General features: G+C 46.8%; 6 protein-coding genes across 12 annotated transcripts; 2 read left to right on the top strand and 4 right to left on the bottom strand.

The window, feature by feature from the left end:
* Nucleotides 1–131: 131 nt before the first annotated feature.
* LOC9637941 (desumoylating isopeptidase 1) lies at nt 132–1,426 on the bottom strand. Its single transcript, XM_002973145.2, has 4 exons — nt 1,329–1,426; nt 1,163–1,260; nt 764–1,080; nt 132–698 (listed from the first exon to the last, which is right to left on the bottom strand). The coding sequence occupies exons 1-4, from the start codon at nt 1,344–1,346 to the stop codon at nt 277–279; spliced, it is 855 nt and encodes a 284-aa protein (XP_002973191.2). The 5' UTR covers nt 1,347–1,426; the 3' UTR covers nt 132–276.
* A 350-nt stretch (nt 1,427–1,776) lies between these two features.
* On the bottom strand, nt 1,777–6,070 carry LOC9637940 (homeotic protein female sterile). Of its 3 annotated transcripts, XR_002992767.1 has the most exons (9): nt 5,378–6,070; nt 4,880–5,281; nt 4,083–4,782; nt 3,637–3,783; nt 3,410–3,496; nt 3,260–3,325; nt 2,778–2,840; nt 2,056–2,371; nt 1,777–1,947 (listed from the first exon to the last, which is right to left on the bottom strand). XR_002992767.1 is itself a non-coding variant. In XM_024678329.1 (8 exons), exons 1-8 carry the CDS (start codon nt 5,656–5,658, stop codon nt 2,114–2,116), a joined length of 2,004 nt encoding a protein of 667 aa, XP_024534097.1. In that variant the 5' UTR covers nt 5,659–6,070; the 3' UTR covers nt 1,999–2,113. The 3 variants fall into 3 exon arrangements, 2 of the variants coding, with proteins under 2 accessions (XP_024534097.1, XP_024534098.1); XM_024678329.1 differs by lacking the exon at nt 1,777–1,947 and having other exon boundaries at nt 1,999–2,371; XM_024678330.1 differs by lacking the exon at nt 1,777–1,947 and having other exon boundaries at nt 1,999–2,371; nt 3,410–3,475.
* A 3,609-nt stretch (nt 6,071–9,679) lies between these two features.
* On the bottom strand, nt 9,680–12,788 carry LOC9641658 (probable NAD(P)H dehydrogenase (quinone) FQR1-like 1). 3 transcript variants are annotated; one of them, XM_024678285.1, is made up of 11 exons: nt 12,737–12,788; nt 12,568–12,678; nt 12,424–12,517; nt 12,255–12,373; nt 12,059–12,181; nt 11,808–12,003; nt 11,643–11,749; nt 11,491–11,571; nt 11,375–11,439; nt 11,162–11,321; nt 11,040–11,110 (listed from the first exon to the last, which is right to left on the bottom strand). In XM_024678285.1, the coding sequence occupies exons 1-10, from the start codon at nt 12,782–12,784 to the stop codon at nt 11,249–11,251; spliced, it is 1,017 nt and encodes a 338-aa protein (XP_024534053.1). In that variant the 5' UTR covers nt 12,785–12,788; the 3' UTR covers nt 11,040–11,110; nt 11,162–11,248. The 3 variants fall into 3 exon arrangements, with proteins under 3 accessions (XP_024534055.1, XP_024534053.1, XP_024534054.1); XM_024678286.1 differs by lacking the exons at nt 11,040–11,110; nt 11,162–11,321; nt 11,375–11,439 and having other exon boundaries at nt 11,643–11,760; XM_024678287.1 differs by lacking the exons at nt 11,375–11,439; nt 11,491–11,571; nt 11,643–11,749; ... (4 more) ...; nt 12,568–12,678; nt 12,737–12,788 and adding exons at nt 9,680–9,900; nt 9,961–10,221; nt 10,314–10,576; nt 10,704–10,797 and having other exon boundaries at nt 11,036–11,110; nt 11,162–11,267.
* A 198-nt stretch (nt 12,789–12,986) lies between these two features.
* On the top strand, nt 12,987–14,764 carry LOC9641657 (two-pore potassium channel 5). The gene is made up of 2 exons (XM_002973341.2): nt 12,987–14,448; nt 14,526–14,764. The coding sequence occupies exons 1-2, from the start codon at nt 13,151–13,153 to the stop codon at nt 14,680–14,682; spliced, it is 1,455 nt and encodes a 484-aa protein (XP_002973387.1). The 5' UTR covers nt 12,987–13,150; the 3' UTR covers nt 14,683–14,764.
* A 764-nt stretch (nt 14,765–15,528) lies between these two features.
* LOC9637938 (GDP-L-galactose phosphorylase 1) lies at nt 15,529–17,589 on the top strand. The gene is made up of 7 exons (XM_002973340.2): nt 15,529–15,977; nt 16,037–16,149; nt 16,215–16,274; nt 16,331–16,567; nt 16,627–16,812; nt 16,863–17,114; nt 17,171–17,589. Exons 1-7 carry the CDS (start codon nt 15,860–15,862, stop codon nt 17,477–17,479), a joined length of 1,275 nt encoding a protein of 424 aa, XP_002973386.2. The 5' UTR covers nt 15,529–15,859; the 3' UTR covers nt 17,480–17,589.
* On the bottom strand, nt 17,549–20,227 carry LOC9637937. Of its 3 annotated transcripts, none has more exons than XM_024678284.1 (6): nt 19,698–20,227; nt 19,449–19,642; nt 19,080–19,338; nt 18,363–19,009; nt 17,801–18,316; nt 17,549–17,732 (listed from the first exon to the last, which is right to left on the bottom strand). In XM_024678284.1, the coding sequence occupies exons 3-6, from the start codon at nt 19,297–19,299 to the stop codon at nt 17,598–17,600; spliced, it is 1,518 nt and encodes a 505-aa protein (XP_024534052.1). In that variant the 5' UTR covers nt 19,300–19,338; nt 19,449–19,642; nt 19,698–20,227; the 3' UTR covers nt 17,549–17,597. The 3 variants fall into 3 exon arrangements, with proteins under 3 accessions (XP_024534052.1, XP_024534051.1, XP_024534050.1); XM_024678283.1 differs by having other exon boundaries at nt 19,449–19,765; nt 19,827–20,227; XM_024678282.1 differs by having other exon boundaries at nt 19,449–19,919; nt 19,977–20,227.
* Between the last annotated feature and the right edge of the window lie 124 nt (nt 20,228–20,351).

Here is a 20,351-nt window from a genome sequence, read left to right as displayed (position 1 = left end):
ACAAAGTTAATGGAGTGATAACCCTGTATGATAGCAACTTTACTTTGCAACTTTGATTTTTCCCTTGTCCGATGGGAAAAATCAGATTCAAAGTCGACTATACGATCCAGAGATCCAGTCTTTAACACGTGTTTCAAACTACATCCACAATCACGGCAAAACCCAATATTGATTGAAACATATCATCGTCGTTGTTATCGATCAAGGAACTGTGTGATCAATGGGGGTGTAGAAGAATCGCTCACACCCAAAAGAATTTCTCGTACGTCGTATCTATCACGACTGCGTCGCCGTGCCACTGCCACCAATGCCGTGCCTTTCCATCACTCTCCGCGCGGCAAGAGCCGCCGCCTCGCTGGCTCGCAGCCCTCCCGCGGCCATGAGCGCAGTAAACTCGCGAGTGATCTCCTCCTGGACTTTGGCTCTCGCGTCCTCCATCTTGGTGGCGGCGGCTTTCTTCCGTCCAGCTCCTCCCTCATCGCCGCGAGAAGCCACCTTAGCCGTCTTGACTGCTCGCGAAGAGCGCATCCTCTGGAGCTCTAGATCCTCGTCTTCGGGTATGGTGGTGGTGAGGCACTCTTCCTTGGCACGTCTGGCCATCGCTACACGCTGTGGCGTCCCCGTCGCCTCTGCTAGTTCAGGCACTTGCGGGACTCCTCCATATCTCAGGGTGGTCTCCATTTGCTGGATCATCGGCTCTGAGAGAATCAAACAGTCAGTGAAGAAAAAGATCCACAAAAGCAAAAAAAAAATTGGCACTCACGGAGCAAGTATCCCATGGGAGTGGTGATCACGTCTTGAGGCAGCCGCAAAATGTAGTCCGGGATGTCCACTCCGAGCAAAAACTGCGCCACCTCGTTGCTAAAGTTGTTGCAGTTGTGCGACAGGATGCTGTAAGTCTGGACCGTGTAGCGGGGACTGATCTCCCTGAGGTAATCCGCAAACACCTCCTTTGGCACTTGAGTTCTTCCAAGCTCGACCGTGTTCACGGGACGGCCGTAGGGCGTGCGCCCCGGATTGCTGGTCGTGATTCCACCGCTGTAGTAGTACTCGGTGCCATAGACCACCACCGAAGTGTGCCTGTGAAGAAAAACTTGGAACTATAAGCTTGGAAGTTACTGGGGATCTTTGAGCTAAAGAGGGAAATTTGCCCGTGACATACCAGATGCCCTCGATCGCTGCCCCGAGCAGCGAAGTCGAGAGCTGCCGCGCCAGGCCCTGGCTCAGGTCGTAGACGTAGAGAACCACGGAATGCGAGGCCTACAACGCAAGATTTCGGCGATCAGCGCAAGAAAATCCTCGATCGATCGCTCGCGGAATCGACATACCTCGCCGTCGGCAGCCATTCCAAAGCACCCCGCGTGAATCGCCGGCGCGCAACGCTTCCTCTCCTCTTCGTTCTTCGCCTTAAACCCTAATCTCACGCGCTTGAAAGCTTCTAGGTCATTCCACGTTGGCGTCTAGAACGTTCGTTAGAATATTCCGTATTTTGGTACCGTTGGTACGGGCGGGCAGTCCGTACAGCCCGCGTGCGCTCATGATAGCATCTGCACATGTCAAGTGCCCAGCATATTCGCTTTCTTTGCTGTGGCTTGCAGGGAATCGTTTGATATTTCTTGGCCTTGTTTCGTTATCACACGCTCCATTATACTATTGTAGTTCCTCAAAGGATAAAGATCAGGAATTTACTAATGGAATTTTTTCTATTTTACTGTGCTTGAATGGGAGAACTTGAGTGAGAATTGTTAAAACTCTTTCTCTTAGATACATGGTTGGTGGCGAACCTTTTATTAATTTGGTAATTAGCGAAATAATCAAGTTAGAGTGTCCAACGAAAATGTTGTTAGATGGCTATCTACAATATTTATAATTATACGGTCACTCACATATGAAGCGGTCGATCACCAATGTGAGCTTGTGTGTCTTGGATGATCTTCTCGCAAGCGGCTGTACGTAGTGCAGTAGTAGAATAGAGAACGTTGGGCGTAGACATAGCTAAATCGAATGATCAAATGCTCGAAGTCTTGATCTAACGTACATAATCTATATACGTACTTGGAGAGTTGACGTGCGCGTTAACGTCGCTGAAAGATCTATGATGGATTGATCCCATTCATTTGGCGGAGCCGCCACCTCCAGCGGCACCACCACCAGCAACGCCACCACCGCCACCTCCTCCCCCAATGTTCGGAGTCCAAAAATCGGCACCATTGTCATTGGCAACCTGGAGTGTGCAGGAGATTGGAACCAGGCAAAGCCCTCGGCTCCTCAAATCCTGCCTTGGCTCGTCGTTGTCTCTGGATTTGTTCGATGCATCGGAAGAACTCATCGCCCAAGACGAGGACGATCCTTTCATCGCACCCTCCACCACCTGCAAGTTGTGGTGAAAGCCACACATTAATTAGTATATATTGGAAATTCTATCCCGTATCGATCAACCAGGAATTGATCTATATGCATTGATCAACTTGACAAAAGCATCTTTCTAAATGCTTTAGAAAACCCATGCCGCTACTGACCGCTGCCAAGCAATCGAGACAGGAAAGATGCTGCCATGATTCTAACACACAGCTTGCAGTAGCGAGACAGAAGGGACGAGAAGTAAGAAGAGAATTCTTGCAGCGGAGAATTAGAGTAGTTTGGCAATCTATAGCGTTTGTAAACTTTATCTTTTGATAACGAGAAGAGAGAATAAAAGAGAGAGAGAGAGCGGGAGCGAGATAAAGCTGCGAAAGAGAAAAGAGTACGAGAGCGACGAGGGCTGATCAATCACTTACATTGGGCCTCCCCGGGACTCCAGCGCCTGCAACTGCGTTCTTCATGTACGGTGTGCTTAGAACCTGGCAGCATGTGAACAAAACAGTTGTACGGTCAGGCCCAGTTTCCAGAGCTTGGGAGCAGCAAGAGAATGCAATCATCCCATCCACCAAAGCTTGGGCTGCTTGATTCGATGCAGCCTCACACAGGCAGACGTCTGGATCATTCACAGGCAGCCCAGCAAGCAGATTTAAGCATTCTTTTCCTCTCTTTTCTATACTTTTTTCTTTCTTTTGTGATTGCTTGTTTGTCTCTCAAGCAGTAAGACAAACAAGCAGTAACACGGTGCCAGGAGATGGAAGATGTATAAACAGGCAGTAAGACACACAGACACACGTGATACAATGATCAAACCCACAGAAACAAATAGCTGTGATATGCAATGATCCCGGAGGTAAGCTCCTTCACTTGGGGATGTGTTTAAAGTAATCTGGGACATTACCTGGACTTGGTCGTGCAGGAACTTAATGTAGCCTATGGCCTCCAGAAGGACAGAAGCAGTGTCAGTCTGAGAGAGAACACCCATCAGCCTTGAATCCAGCGAAAAAATTCCACAGCCAAGTAAAGAATTTCGAGGGAGTTTTTATCACACCTTTCCAAATGGAGCCACTAGCTGCTGGAGTGCTGTGATCCGTTCACCCAGTTTCTCCTTCCGCACCTGCAAAACGAATGTGGTGGCCTGTTCATCAAACTCTCAGTTCACAAGGTTTCTTTTGTGGAAAAACAAAAGGTAGCAACTTAAAAAAGAAAAACAAAGGAGAAGATTATGAAAGAGAAAAGCAGTACTAGCAAAGAACAGAGAGAAGGAAAGAAATTCACCTTGAAAGGTAAAGTTGGAGCTGCCTGCTGCTGCTGCTGTTGCTCTATCCTTGGCCTCTTGAAGAATGTCTCTGGATGATCGCTGCTGCTGTTTGATCCTCGCTTTGAAACAGGCTCGGACGACAAAACCTCTCGGCTTTCATCCATCTATATCATGTAGAAAATGAACAACAGCAACTTAGCAAAGAGATCATCCAGCTAGGTAAAGTTGCACTACTCGAGTTCCGCTTGAACACACAGACAAGCAGCAAGGAAAGGAAAAAGAAAATTAAAGTTCATGCATGATCATATCTATGATTCTCTTCTTTTACTCCTCTCCTTTTGAGAAATGATCCTTGCAGTGCAGTGATAGAAGTTCCAAGAACAAGAGCAAGAAAAACAACAAGCCTTGACAAGAAGAGAAGAAAAAAGAAGATAAGTGTCTAAAGTTTTGTGTGGTGGCTTACCAAGTGTTTGCTGGCATGAGAATCTTTGCTGTCATGCGAATGTTGTGAGGTGATTCCCGAGCTGTGCTGGGACATGGAGCAGCTTTGTTCTCTCTGCTGCTGCTGGCCTTTGCTGCTCGAGTACAAAGCTGGCTCGGCTTTCGGGCTCACATAGTTTCCAAAAGACCTCGAACCGGATCCAAACAGGTTTCCACCACGCTTCGAAGTTGAGGGAAGAACTTGCGAGAGCATGGCTGGTAATCTGCTAGAGTGAGCTCCCCATCTGCTAGGGCTGGGCACCTCGCTGCTCATCATGACGTTGTTTGGATTTGGAATCGTCGGTGGTGGCGGAAGCATCGAGTGCTGCTGCTGCTGCTGCTGTTGGGTGATGAGGAACTGTGCATCCATCTCTTGCTTGATCTTGCTCCTGCCTCCAATGAGTTGAGAGCCTCCAAAAACGTCCAGGCTGCTGGTAACTGCTGCTGCTCTCGATGACCAGTTGGTGCTCGAATCCATGTTTAAGTGATGGCCCGGCAGCGAGAATTGCTGCTGCTGCTGCTTGATCATCATGTCGTCGATGCTTTCGAATCCAGAAGCAGCGGCCGAGCTCTTGAGAGGATTAAACTCGGGCCACGGCTCTGACACGGCCTTGTTCAAGAGCTTCATGCTGGAGAAGAAGGCCTCGTTGTCAAGGCTAGCTTCCTCATTCCCGGAGCTCCCTCTGTGCAGACACAAACAAAGAGAATTTAGTTCCCCGCGATACGTCCGCAAATCACGGCATAGCTAACGTAAGAAAGAAATAGCGAGAAGTTTCGTACATGAGAATGGAGCCCCATGAAGCCGGATTGCCGGAAATCTGATCGGGATCCACCAGGGTGGTGTTCATTGTGGAGGTGAAATCGCTGTGCTCGATCGCCATATGGTGGCTGGGGAGCTGCTCGTTCACTTCTGGAGCCGTGGGGAGGCAACCCAATTGTCCCGGGGACCAGTCTCCACCTTCGAGATCGGGCAAGCCTTGGGTGGATCCAGCGGTCTGGTTCCAGTTCACGGCTGGGAGCTGATCATCCTGATCTCGCCCGCTCCACCATGATGAGACTGCCGTGCCGCTGCTCGTCACCGGCGGCGCGGTGGAGCTCAAACTGGACGAAGTTGGAAGCGCGTTCTCTAAGTTGTCACCCATGAAGGAATTAGAAGCAGCACCATTCAAGAACTCGGACCAGCTGCAAGAAGAGAGCACACGATCAGTAAGAATTCTCTCACACGGCAATCGGATAAGACTATGGAACACTGTGCGGTATAGTGCTTCAAGAACTTACACCGAGGAATGGATGGCTTGCGGTGGTGGAGCTTGTATGGATGTGGAACATTCAAGATTGGTGGTGGTGGTGGTGGTGCTGTTCGTCGAGGAGCCTTCGGAATTGAGAGGGCTGTGAGCGACGCTAGCGCAAGCTGTTGCTGCTGATTTCTGCTGTGGATTGTTGGATGCAGATGTGGTGGACGAGAGCAGCAGCTGAGACAGATTGACGGCCGCAATTGCTGATTCTGCTCCTGAAAACGGGAACGCATTCAGCAGCCGGCTATCTGCGTGATGCAACATCGAGGCGGCGGCGCGAGATCTCTCGAGAAACACTACTCCGGAGAAGAAAGAGGAGAGTTATAAGTCTTGCTATCGACTGCATCAACCCTTCCCCTCCTCCTAAGAAAGAAAGAAGAAAACAATTTTTCTTTGTGGCGAGCCGGGGCCACGGGTCTTGACAAGAGGAAGATCTCCAAACGTCTCCCACCAAGGAGAATTGTTAGAATATATAGCGTGGAGATCGAACGGGAATTCCTCCCTGGCGCGTTTAGTAACGACAACACAGGAGATTCTTCATTAGCGCTGGAAGAAGAAGAGTGAGAATTTGTAAAATGCGATTGCCAAACTGGATCCAGCGAGCGATCCCTGCGCTCCACAAATCCAAATAAAATTCTGGGCTTTGACCGGGGCAATCTTTGGAGCGAGACGAACAAGCTCTCTCCCGAGCAACAAAACAAAGAAGAAGAGGAGTCAACCCAGGCCAATGAGTATATATATGTAGTTATAGTTATCCCAGCATGAATGGGTCATGGATGCCCATGCCACGTGTCCGCATCATAGCCGTTGGATCCAGTAACGGGCAGGATGACGTCAGCCCCCCTCCCGCATTTCGCGGTGGTCGTCACGGGCAGCTGCCCGTCCGCCATGGCCATGCCACGCGTGCAGCTGTCCGCGTTTTCGAGGGGCCACGCGTGATGGTGCCCGCGGGCAGCATCCTCATGGCCCTGGCCGGTATCGAACCCCCGCCGGACCCCCGCGTTATTTTATTCCTTTCGCTCTCCCTCCTTTCTTTGGCATTTGATTTTGGAAGCGAAATCTATACGCGACTGGGACAAGAATCTGGCGGTTTTTTCATATAGTTTTGTGGTTGGCTCTTTGTGCCTCATACAAATCCTTGTGCCACCCTTCATTACAGCCAGTTTTTCCATCAAGTTCTATCGAATTCTCCCACTTTTTCTAAAGAAGAAGATTTTTTTCTTCGATAGCTACCATGTTACTTAAACATTGCATTGTTTGTGTATGCATTTTTTGGGATGCAGCATTGGGTCCACACACACACACACGGAAACTTGTCTAATCAATCCTCTTCGCATCAAGCAATGTGTTTTTAAAGGGGAAATGAAGGCCAAAAGTATGAAATGGAAATAACCTCATGGAGATTTAGTATTCTCCATGTTGGTGGTTTAGGGGGTGAAGAGAATAGGATCATCTCGTACATGGATCTCTTTCCGCCCGGCGAGGACTATGATCCTATAGGATTGATTTATATGGCATCCATGAATCGAATTGATGGATGGACCTCTCTCTCGACTGCTTTTGATGCTTCCATGCCAATTATTATAGAAGCTATCATGTCCCCGCATCGCATAGGAAGAAATCCCAAGACAAGTTAATCCAACTCTATAGTTTTGTGGGCATAAGTTGACACGTTTTATAGTCAAGATGGCGAAACCGGGCAACTTTGATATATAGTTTTGAATGAAATTACTATTGGGAGAAAAAGAAGTAAGCATCAGCAAGGAAACTCTCGCCATATGTCGCCCCGGAATCTTTACTCGGCATCGCTTGAATGATGAGGACTCTCTTTTTGAAAAGCTTGGGGTGATGATAATAATCTTTTGTACCACCACCTTTGGCCTTTGGCCACCCGGATTCATTCAACAACTTGGAGCTTAAGAATGAGAAGAGTCGATCTGTAGTTGAAAGCTGGATGGATCCAATAAGTAAATCCATTTGCCCCAATCTCTTGCAGCCAGCAACAAAGCAGTGATTGTTTTGGTCACAAAAAACGCCTGATGCTTGGGAGCCAAGGTTGCAGCTTTAAATCAGAAAAATCGTTTCAGGAAATCACATTGTCAACCATCAAAGTCAACGCCACCTTTTGCAAAAAAAAAAGAAAAACTTAAAGGAGAATGTAAACGCTGGGCATCCGTTGCGTTTGCCGGAGAACACCACCCAGGCGGTGACGGACGGGAGGGACCACAGTTTGACCTCTGGGTTGGGGCCCGCTGACGTGTCGTCATATTCCCACGTGGCCTGCCACTTGGGGCCCACGTTCCCGCCGACCTACAGATCACCACGTCACGTCAGCCGTTGACGGGTGACGCCCACTTTACCTTTCTTTATTGGTTGACTACTGGAGGTGTGAAAGGGGAAAGGGGCGGGGGAATTTTACCTACGTGGCACGGCACGCTCCACGTGGGCCCCCGGTCAATAAAGTGACCGACCGACCTGGCATGGGGCCCCATGCGCATGTGGCATGGGCCCCCTTCTTTCTCCCTCCATACCATACAATCATGATGTCCTTGAGAACACTATATACGACATATACGCTCTCTGCTATACGTACTTTGGGGAGGTATAAGCCTGGTCAAACCAGTCTTTGGTCAACAAACGGTCTCCTTAAGCAGGAAGATCTCGTTTTCTAGGAATTTGCACCAGTCTTGGCTGGTTGTTCCAAGTTTTCCAGAAGAAGAACAGGCCACACAAATTTCTAGAGTTTTCTTTTTGCAGACAATCACTTTCGCCAGTACTTACTGGTCCCAATCCATGCCTGATCAGCGAATGAAAGTACTTACTGGTCCCAATCCATGCTTGGTTAGCATATGAAAGTTTTGCCAAATCTTTCACTGCAGAACCATAATCATCGATGATCTAGATCTATCTTGATCCAAAACAGCAAGAAGCTCCTAAACATGCTGAAGAAAGAGAGAGGAATATCCATGTGATAACGAATGTGATCGATGGCAACTACCCTTCTGAGGAAATGTGCCACCTTTCAGCAACATTGTTAAAAGTTGTACCCACATAAACATCACCACGAGCTTCCCTTTGGAGATCGTGTGGAATATTTTCCTCTCTCGCTTTGGTGTGACTCTCTAGGCGAGATGCCGCTCTGCACTGAATCCGTTTAATAGATTGAAATATCCCTGCAAGGGACATGGGGAAGGTCCGTTTCCTCGCTCATCCGAATTCCTCTTCCTCTCCCTCTCAAACTACAGTCTTGATATATCACAACACATGTGTGTGCACAAACATTGAAACATCTATTTGTTAATCTTTTGAACATTCCAAACAGCATAGACAAATCTATACCGAGACAAGACACCACGACGAAGGCCTATTGCAGCGGATACATAGCGAATCATCACAACCTAGCTAGAAAAGCAACTAGAGTCAAACTAGTCAACTAGGAGAACCTCTTCACACCCAAAGAAACGCAAAAGAAATTGCCAAGAACAACAAGAACAAGAAGAATGTTGATAGATCACCTGTTTCCATATGTGCAAGACAAAACTCAGCATTGACTCTCCACTACTGGGCCGTGGACAAGCACATGAAAATTCCAGGAACGCAGCCAAAACTTTGTGACAGTCTATACACTTGGAAAGACTTTTGTGCGTGTATGTGTGTTTAATACCAAAACTTTACACTTCTCCTTTTGCCTGTCCTTACTTGTTTACATTGTCTCCCATCTCTTTGGTTGCTTTCAGTAGAAACTAGTTGTAGGGTTTGCAAGCTTTTAGCCTCATTGGCTCGCTGGCAGCTATTGGAGCTAGAAATGCTAAGATGCCCGCGAAGCAGCGACAAATCTGATGAGCTTTGGTCTACGCTGCATACTTTGTAGCGAGAAGGACGATGTATAGAACGACGAAGTCAATATGTACAATGTCTTTTTTGCATCATGCGAGCCATGGGAGCGACCCAGGCCCAGATCATTCTCGTTTCCCCTATAGAGTATGCCACCTTTTCAAGTTACTAAGATTCTAGTATGTACTCGCAGAGGGAAAGAAAATTTCACGTCTCAATCCAAGAGTAAACAGGAATTCAAGCAGCAAGATCAGATCTTGTGCTGGAAGAAAGTGCTGACGAGAAATTAAGCAAAAGAATCGGATTTTGCTTGAAAGATTTTTTCTTGTGTTATTGACCCTGAGGTCGTGATGTAATAATCAAACCTCGCGAAGAGCTTTCCACACGAGAAAATCATTCCACTGTGTATTTTTTGTCTTGCCTTGCATCCAAAGCAAGAAAAGAAATCCTAAAAAGTAAAAGGAGAAACTCACCGGGGCCACGAAACCCTTTCCTTTTACCAGTTCCATACCATCACCGTGATTCTCTCTTCTTCTTTACTGGAAAGAAAACATAGTAAAAGCAAAAACCAAAAAAATCGTCTTCTTATAAACAATCCAAAGCATCCCTGAGATTCCTTCCACGGGAATCTCCAAAGAGGAAGAACAATATATCAAAGTCCCGCGGTTTTATCTGTTAGCAATCACAGCCAGCATAAGAAAAAGAACCAAACAAAGAAAGAGCAAAGTATACCTTAGAGCTCGCGGAGATGGTTTCTCTCAATCGGATTTAGTGGCCAGGCGCTTGGTGATGGCGGCAATGTATTTCCCCTGGTGGAACGCTGTCTCCAGCTCCAGCTTTGATGGTTGCCGGGTCCCGTCCCCAGCCAAAGTTCCAGCACCGTATGGAGAGCCGCCTTTCACTTGGACCATCTCAAACATCCCAGCGCCAGAAGTGTAGCCGATCGGCACGAAGATCATACCGTGGTGAGCAAGCTGGGTTATAGCTGTCAACCTGCACGTAAAAAGAGAGAGTGAGAGTGAGAGATAAAAACAATCCATGCTTTAGATGCGTGCACGAGAACGAAACGAGAATGAAATACGTACGCTGTAGTTTCTTGACCGCCTCCTTGGGAGCCAGTGCTGTAAAAGATTCCGGCCGGTTTACCGGCGAGTGTTTGGGCACGCCAGAGGCCCCCAGTGGCATCCATGAAAGCTTTGAATTGTGCAGCCATCATGCCAAATCGCGTGGGAAAGCCGAATATCAGTCCGTCAGCATCAGCGAGCTGGCCAGGTTGTATGATTGGGACCTCCGACTTTGGAGGTGCTCCCATCTTGCCTAGAACATCCTCACTTAATGTTTCTGGCACCTGGAAATTTCGATCGCAAACTCAGTACATAGTTTTTTTTCGACCAAGCAAGCAAGCTCTTCTCCATCACTCTCTCCCTCTCTTTTATTTTTCAGTTGACAAACAAGCACGAAAATCTGCGGCTTACCTGCCAAAGAGAAGCCTCGACACCTTCCACCGAGTTAGCGCCCTTGGTGATCTCCTGAGCCAGCTTCTCAACATGACCATACATCGAGTAGTACCTGCGCGGCATGGAAAAGAACAAAAACAAAAGTTTGATTCTTCAGTGAGCCCATCAAAAGTAAAACGAGGCATCGCATTGCTTAAGGAAGTCAACCCAGATCTGTGTGGATCTAGGGCACCCGAATGCGAGAAACAGGCAATTTGGGGCCGATCCACACAGTTCCAGCGACAATAAAAGCACAAACAACGCGGGAGCAATGCATCGCATACAAAGGCAAGAGAGGCAGGAAGGCTTACACAATGTAAACTTTGACCGCCATCGCAAACTTGCTCAAAGATGTAAGAAACGCCTCCCAGACCAGATCTCCCCTTCTGCCACAAATGGACAGTTTAAATACAAGCCCAAATTAACTATAGATATACCGTATGTTCGTACGAAATATCGTGAGATGAGAAGGAAAAGAAAACCACGGCTTTGTTTGGACCAAGGCTTCGATGGCTACGCCAGCGTTACGTAGAAAAAAGGTAGTTTAACAAGTATCCCACGACTTTGATGTTGAGGCTGTTTCCAAGAAGAGCATATCTGTGCAAGAACCGTAACACAACCAATCTGCAATGAGAACAGCTAAAACGTACCGTTGTTTGATAGATAAGTGATCAGGAAAGTCGAATCCCTTTGGAAAAGAATGGAAATTTGCAACCTGCAACCTCGAGCATCACAAACATATACAGAAAAAGTCGCAAGGAAATACCTCGCGTGGTGTGAAATAGCGTAAGCCAGCAGACTGCAACCATGTCAGGTCACTGAGTTCAGCCGGGTCCTTGCTAAAATACTGCGAGCACGAGAGCCATTATGTTAGCTCAATCACAGAAAAGAAAAGAAAAGAAATCTTTCCAAAGCTACCTTGTAAAAGGATGGATTTGTGACTAAAATGGAACCAGTGCCTTTGGCATATCGCGCATAGCTCTTTGTAAAGCAGCAACATCTTCCGGAATCGGGTGTAACAATATCTTTGTCGCCACTGTTAAGAACAACTTCACAAAACGATCAACCAGCTGTCAAGGATACCATAAGCTTCTCCCCATCTTGCAATTGTAGTGGACGGGACCATATAGTCTTCCGTGCAGTCGGAAGCATTTTCCAGGTACTCGCCGACAGTTTTAGTTTCAACATGGAAGTCCCTGTTGGTGGAAAAATCGAAAGGGCAGGAAACAAGTTGCCCGTTTAAGTCGGAACGTGAAAACTGGAAAGGTTCACGCTTGGCCTGGAGAAATCGCACGGGTAAGTCATGCTCTCTCTCGAACACCAATGTGATTTACCAGGCAGAAGTAACGGGGCCGAGAATATGGAATCCCAAACTGGAGCGGATTGATGATACACTCTTGTATTCTAAAACCGGTGTCTTCGAGCACTTTAATGAGCTGACTTCGTGTATGCGAAGTCTAGAAAAGGAAAAAATAGCAAGAAAAACAGACCCCGGTGAGGGAGAAAGCAATCGCAACTTAATCCCATTACCTCAAATCCAACAACGTTTTCAATAAAAACATGCGTCGGAGGAATCGACAGCGAAGAGATCGTGTCCAAAAGCTTGAGAAAGGACGAAGCTCTAGCGTCGGCAGAATCCTTCTGTAGCCCTGTCCACATTTTCCACATGAAAGGAATAAAGAGCAAAAGAATCGCACACCTTGTCGAGTGTAAGGCTGACACGGCGGAGAGAGCAGCCATGCGTCGGCCTCGTATTTGTCTAGATCGCTGACGGAAAGCCTTTGGATATTTCCCTGGATTCTCAAATCAATCAATCCAAAGCACTGTCCTAGCTAGCACACACCTGATTAGGGCGATGGCCGAAATTCCGCTCATACACATCGTTGGCGAGCTCGTTTATCTCGAACACCTCCACGACCATGGCATCGATCTTAGCCTCCTCGAGTGAGAATCGCTGCAAGAACGAATGCGAGAGTGTGTGGATCCACGAATCTGCGCGATAATCTCTTTACCAGGCCGCCAATGCCGCTGTAGAACTCCAAGACGCGCAGTGGCGCCATAAACCCTAAAAGAAAGAAAGAAAATAAAAAGATTGTAACGGAAAGCAAAATTGGGCCAGACACAAATCTTTGAATTTTGGCGCGCCCATAAAAACAAAATAGAAAAGCTGAGAATATCCTCGGAGATACGTTAGTTGACGTGTCACCCGGTGATTCGCTCAAACCAACGGCGGGGATGGAAGCTCCCCGGAGGAGAAGAAAACCCTATTATCGGAGAGCTTGACTTCGTCGTCCCTCCGCGATGGCGTAGCGATTCTTGTAAGTAATCTCAATCCGGGAGCACAGGAGTTCTCCCCGCGGCCCATCGGCATTGCGAGGATTTTCTCCGGAAGCTCTCGGTTTTATGAGGATTTCCAGCTCCCGGGGATGGAGCAGCCACTTCTCGGCAGCCAGCGCCGACCATTCTCCTTGCACCGGCTAGTGGTGGAAGATGAAGCAGCGGCTCCGGGGGAAGTGGCAATCCCGATCACACCTCTGGCATTCAAGGAGAAGCTGGTCTATGGATCGCTGGAGAGCCCCGCAGGGTTCTATCTCCCCAGGCTTTTCAACGCTTGCGAGGGCCAAGACGAGACAGAGGATTTCTTGAGCCAGGGAGGGTCTCGGCGAGCATATAATCTATACCCAACCGCGGAGGAAAAACAATGGATGCTTTACTCGGGCAAGAGCAGGGATGACGAACAGGACGAGGAGACGCCGATGGAGAGAAGGGGCTCTTCTTTTTTCGGTGGCGGTGACGAAACCACTGGACTGCTTGCTACTCTCTCGGGATTATCCAGCGAGTGCTCCGAGACTTTGGAGAAGCTGCCTGACGCCAAGGAATGCGATCATCCGGGGTTTCCTGTGAAGAGGAAGTACTTGAAGAAATCGCGGACAGCGCCAGCGCTCAACGTAAACTACACCAAGCGGGACAAGTCGAAGAAGCTCACGAGGCCAAAGCTGGAGAGCGCCACGACCGTGGTGGTGCAAGCTAGCATCGGGCTCATGATCTATCTCGCTATCGGGGTCGCGATCTACGTGTGGAGGACGGACGACTTCTCAGGATCTTCGACGTATCCAGTCATCGACGCGCTCTACTTTTGCATCGTGACGATGTGTACCATCGGCTACGGCGACATCACCCCGACCTCTCCATCGGCGAAGCTCTTCGCGTGCTTCTTCGTGCTTGTTGGTTTCGGCTTCATCGACATACTCCTGAGTGGAATGGTGGCCTACGTTCTCGAGCGGCAAGAACACCTCCTTCTCAGTGCTGTGGAGGGGAGTCACCACGAGACGGCCAAGAACTATGTGGTGAACACGGAGAAGGGGAGGATGAGAATCCGGATGAAAGTCGGCCTGGCGCTCGGGGTCGTGTTCTTCTGCCTCGCGATCGGGACTCTCTTCATGCACTGGATGGAAGAGCTCGGGTGGCTCGACTCGTTCTATCTCTCCACCATGTCCGTGACGACGGTTGGCTACGGGGATCACACGTTCAAGACTTTCAAAGGCAGGCTTTTTGCTGCGGGGTGGTTGCTCGTGAGCACTCTGGCGGTTGCTCGATCGTTTCTGTTTCTAGCCGAGGCGAGGATCGATAAGAGGAACCGATTGATCGCAAAGTGGGTGCTGCACAGGGAGATGACGGTGGCGGATCTAGTTGCTGCGGACATGGACAACAACGGATTCGTCACGTAAGCTTTCAAAGTCTTTTTTTTTTTCTCCAGTGATCTTGACTCAAGTATATATGTTTTCTCTTTGCTGCGTACAGGAAGTCCGAGTATGTGATATACAAGCTCAAGGAGATGGGGAAGATCAGTGAGAAGGAGATCATGGACGTGTGTAGGCAGTTCAACGTCCTAGACAAGGATTGCTCCGGAAGAATCACGATCTCCTGTCTGGTCAACGAAGAGAACACTGTACAATGAGAGACTAGTGCTAGAAGTGAAAGTGTATATAAGAGAAGCCCATCAAGAGTAAAGGAAAGTCACTCTTGTGTAATTGCCGAGATCATCGCTCTCGATGAAGATCACGGCGAAGATCCTGTCTCCTTGAAAGCGGCGTAGGATCCTCCACTGGTCGGCGCTGGGAGGCCTGGTTTGCACGCTCGGCTCTCTATCGCTCACGAGATCCTTGTCTTTCCGGGGTCCATGCCACTCTAGCCAGTGCGAGTCGGAGGCGCTGGTGCTCGGCCTCTACGATTGGAAACTCGTCACCATGCTTGTCATTGACGGCGTCCGAGGGAGAGAACAGTGATGAGAACTCCATATCCATAGCTCGACCAAGGCCAGCGGATGATCAAGAATCTCCTGAAAGGCTTTTTTGCGTATGTGAGAACGTACACGTCTCGTTCTAGTACCATTCGAGTTTCCAGAAGGTTGTCGCTATCTTGAGCGTTGTAAATTTCTTCTCTCACTAAAATTCAAAGGGAATAAGAAGACCCTGGTTGGTGCCTAACTTTGTGACAAACTTCCTGCTAAGTTGATAGCGGCCAAATCTCGCCGCGCTCATATTCTTTGAAATTGTGCCATCTTGTCGAAAGACGAATCCACCACCGAATACTTGCATCTAGAGAAGAATATGTTTTTTGAAGGACCGCTTGCTTTCTTTCCGGGTTGGATACGGGGAAGCTCCAAGGAAGCTGGCTGTAGAAAAAGAGAGCTGCTAGCCAGAAATTTTTTGTAGAAACGAGAGTTTGCCACGTGGCAATCCCATGCATCACATATCCCAATACTAAAGGAAAAGTGTAGTCTGTAATCCTTTATAGGGTTTGAGCAGTTCATTTCAGAGTGGAAGGATTGGTGTGAGGGAGCAGGGAGCAAAATTCTGCGTGCTGGAGCTTTTCAATCTTTCATCACGGCTTTGAATCTCAAGTTTCGGAACTCTGTAGGGAGTGTGGATGTTGCCAGGAGTTTCTGCATAGCACGCGTTCTGAGTTCTCCTTCTTTCCACGGTGGTCGCGGGGCCGCTCCTGCTGCAGGAGGGCACCCATCAGATCTTCTGAATTTGGCTGGGGGCGGTTCCGGAGCTCTGTTTTCTCTTGATTGCCTCTAGGCAATCATTTTGCTCTTGCAATCTTGCAAGGCAAACTTGAGGACACAGTCAATGGAGTCAAAGATGTTGACAATCAGGAGGATTCCAACAATTGTATCCAACTATCAGGAGAGTCTTGAATCCAAGATTGGATGTGGCAAGAATTGTTTGGGATCTTGTTGCATTCCTGGTGAGAAATTTTATTTCTTTATATATATGGTTTTCTCATACTTGTTTATTTTGTTGTAGGAGCTAGACTGCCTCTTTATCTATTTGGAAATCAGGAATTGGATGAACATGGAGAAATTCAATCAAAAGAGTTGGGGCAAAATTCCTTTCTTGATTCAGCAATTCTTGGTCAAGTATGCTTTTTTAAAGATTATTTTTATTTAAGTGAATTTAATGTTTTTGTGGTGCTATAATATAGTGGGCAGATAAGCAAGCAGAAGGACTTTTTCGTTATGATGTCACTGCTTGTGCTACAAAGGTAATTATTATTTATTTTATAAAGTTGATGATATTAATATTATTATAATTTTAAAGGTTTTACCAGGAAAATATGGCTTTATAGCTCAATTAAATGAGGGCCGACATTTGAAGAAACGTCCAACTGAATTTCGTGTGGATCAAGTCTTACAACCTTTTGATCATAAGAAATTCAATTTTACAAAGGTTGGTCAGGAGGAAATGTTATTTTGCTTTGAGCAAAGTAACAATGATAAAAGTCATTATCATTCAAAAGCATATATTAGAGGTAGTCCAAATGTGGTGGTGATTAATGTAAGTATTTCTTTTTTCTTTCTCTTTATATTCTTGAATTTTTAAATTTTTGTTTATAGGTGAGTCCAATTGAATATGGGCATATATTATTAGTCCCTCGAGTGTTGGATTGCATACCACAACATTTAGAGACTGATACATTTCTTTTGGCAATTTATATGGCAGCAGAAGCAAGCAGTCCATTCTTTCGCTTGGGCTATAATAGTTTGGGTGCATTTGCAACAATAAATCATCTCCATTTTCAGGTAATATTATTATATTTTATAATTTTATATTTATCTATTTTATTTTATAGGCTTATTATTTGGGAAATTGTTTTCCTGTGGAGAAAGCTCCAACCAAATTAATACTTCACCACTATAAAGGTTTTAAAGTATATCAACTAGAAAACTATCCAGTTAAGGGTATTGTTTATGAGGTTGGAGAAAGCAACTTTGAAGAATTAGCATTTTATATTATCAAGGTTTGCAAGGGGCTTCAAGGACGAAACATTCCTTATAATATTCTTATTGCTAATAAAGGATGTCAAATCTTTTTATTTCCACAGGTAAGATTTAGATATTATAGTTTTATCATATCATATTAATTATTATTTTTGTTCAGTGTTATGCTGAGAAACAAGCTCGTGGTGAGGTTGATCTTGAGATTTTAGAAACTCAAGTGAATCCTGCAGTGTGGGAAATAAGTGGTCACATTGTTTTGAAGCGGAAAGAAGATTTTGAGAGGGCCACCGAGGAGTATGCTTGGAGATTACTGGCAGAAGTTTCAGTATCAGAAAAAGTATTTGACGAGATTATCAAACTTGTCTTCTCCTCAGCAGAAGACAAATTTGATGCTAAACTCTATCACAAGAGTTTAATCTCTACAGATATCACTTATTACACCGTGGGAGAGAACGTCATTATGGTGTAGGAGCTTTTATTTCAAAAATGAATAAGCATAATAAAGCTAGTAGTTTAGGAAAAATAACAATTGTGTAAATAAATAGGCAATTATAATACTACTGTTAGCTTAGGAAAAAACAATGTGCTCATAATCTCACTGGAACTAAAACATCAAAATCACTCACTGTCCATTCAGCAAGTTCTTCACTCGAACTAATATATATTTCTGTCCCGATGTCTATCGAAGGCCAGACTCTTCTTGCTGGGAACGATCCTGGGTCCTGTGAAGGCAAAACAACGTCCAGAAAAAAGAAAAACTAAAAAAAAAAAAAAGACAAAAGAGACTTGCCTGGTAGAAATAGAGCCTACTCGAGAGAGCTCCTGCCTCTAAAGTCCAAGTCCTTGCGTCACCAATCCATCCCTCTCCTTTCCGGCTCGGGTAGCCATTCACCGCCCACTCGGGATGAGGCAAAATCTGGACAAGCTCCTGTGGCTGCGGATTGCTGTAAGGATCGCACACGGAGAACGGATGCTCTGGAAACTCTGCATTTGTCGGCGAGCAGTAGAGATGATAAGCCGAGTATGGGAAGTTGACGGTGTCATTGCGGTAGACTATGGTGCCGGTCGAAGTTACGTGGTATGGCGGACAGAGATCTAGCCTCGATGGAGTGCACCAGTTCGTCGTCTCTGGATTGATGATCATCTCGCTGTAGCGTGTCACGTCGGTTTTCACGTCACCGTCGCATGGCTGGCCATTGTTCTTCCAGCAGCCACCGATGTCTAGAAGATAGAACTGGCTCTGGGGGCCGCCGCCTTTGGTGACGTTGAGAGTGACGACTACTTTGAAGTTTGGTGATTCGGGAACCTGGAAGGCAAAGCGATTAGCGTAGATAAAATAGTTTGAACTTTACCTGTGTCATTATGCCTCGCGTGTCCCATGGATAGCCTCCAGAAAGTCCAGAAGTTGCGTCGGCTCGGAGATAAAGCATCAGCCACGGATAGTTCTTGGATACTTGGAGCCTGTGCTTGAAAATCCAGCTTCCAGACGATACGTTCTTCTCCCACGCCACCGAGAAGAACGACATGCCCGCTGTCACATTCTCGGGGCTCCTGTTCAAGTCGTAGGTGCCGTAAAATCTGCCTTTGAGATCATCCACACAGCCATGGGAACTGCAGTTCCGCTGGATTGTGGACTGTTCGTGGACAACAACCGGTTGGTTCATGCAGCCATCACCGAAGCAAGGGAATGCGTTGACAATCTTCTTGAAAGGTCTCGTCAGCCGAGTGTGAACTTGAAGAGAACTTGCTTTCGAAGTCGCCGGACATAGCCCCGAGCTCATGTCGAAGTTGCCATTTTTGAGCATCGAGTTCCAGAAGTACCAGGGATGATGGTTGCTGAAATCGGAGACTTGGCAGAGCGAAGCCAGGAACTTCTCCTTCTCAACAGCGTACAGGTCTGGATTCTGGTAGCTCTTGAATGCCCGGTTTGGAAATATATCTCCTGTCCGTAGCTGGTTGTCATTGTTTGACACGAAACTGTAAGGAGAACAGACACTATCTGCACATGAAAAAAGAAAAAATTTAGGCGAAACAACTAAAAAAGAAAAGGGTCAGTTGAGAAAACTTACCGGGCTTGCAGACTTTATCAGTGCAATCAGCCCATCGAGGACTGGGCTGTCCTGAACCAATGCTCTCAGCACCATTGCAGAAGTTCCAGCCTTCGAGCAACACTCTGGAGTTTGGGCTTCTCATCCCTGGATCTCCCAAAGCGCTTTCATATCCACCAGTTACTGCCGTTGCTGCTTGAAAAAAAATAGCAGCACCGAGCGCTGCTGCAAATGTAGTCATTGTGGGACGGTAGATGGTTACCTGGAAGGCATCAAATTTCTGCAAAAACCGTGAATGAGTGTTGATGAGAGAGCATAGAAAATGCATGACCGTAAGGACGAGAAAGAAGCATGCGTCTGATATGATCCGAGAGTTAGCTTAAATCATACCTTCCAATGAAACCATGTTGGGAAAAAAGTATCTAATACGCCATAGCTAGAGCTGCTTGGTTCGTCACTATTGAACTAAACGGACAGCAACAGAGGCGCAGTTCCTTTTGAATGAAATCGTGGCGGTTTGAGCCCTGGCCATTACTCCGAGAACGGCCAATAATTACTGAAAGAGACTCCTCTTTGACCAAACCCTGAGAAAGAATACTAGAAATGCAGTTGCAAATAAATTGCTTGTGGTACCAGTACCTAAAATCCCCTGGTTGCCAGGCTCAACCTTCTCAAAATAAATGTTAAGTCCTTAAGTTTTGTCAAGTCTGCAAAAGACAAAATACAGAACGGAAACAATAAGTCGAGCCACTTCTGCCATTCCCGTACCTTGTGACATCGAGCAGTCTCCTGTTACTTGAAAAGTAGAAAATTGTTCTTGTCCGTTTTGTTTTCGCTAATCTTCGGAACGAACTTGGGAATCTGTAGCAAGAGTGCTCAGGAGCTAAAACAGATGAACGAGAAACCTTCGAGTACAACCTTCAAGTTTAAGGAAATCTTGGAGCCTGAACCTCAAGTCTGGTACTAGAAAAATAGGACACAAAACGAAAGAAGTTATCAGCCACGAAATAAAATAGCAATCTGTTATAAACCGGACAAACCTGGAAGCATTACATAGAAGTCTCATCAGGCCTAGTGGCCTTCACCATCAAATTAAGCCCATCTCTCACACTTCGTGTTTGCAGGAGAAAGGGACGCATGACGATTGCCTTCGGATATTCTTCCCACAAGCAAAACAGAGTGAAGATCTCGTGACGAGCAACGCAAAAAGATCCAGTACCTTCTGAGTCGATCTAGGTGGTATGAATAGCGAAATAACACCAATCTGTAAAATCACGAAAAGACGCTGGAGCA

This window comes from Selaginella moellendorffii, unplaced genomic scaffold, assembly GCF_000143415.4.
Source record: "Selaginella moellendorffii unplaced genomic scaffold, v1.0 SELMOscaffold_21, whole genome shotgun sequence".
Taxonomy (NCBI): Eukaryota; Viridiplantae; Streptophyta; class Lycopodiopsida; order Selaginellales; family Selaginellaceae; genus Selaginella; species Selaginella moellendorffii.
The sequence above is the reverse complement of the archived record's forward strand: the minus strand, read 5'-3'. Positions and strand labels throughout refer to the sequence as shown.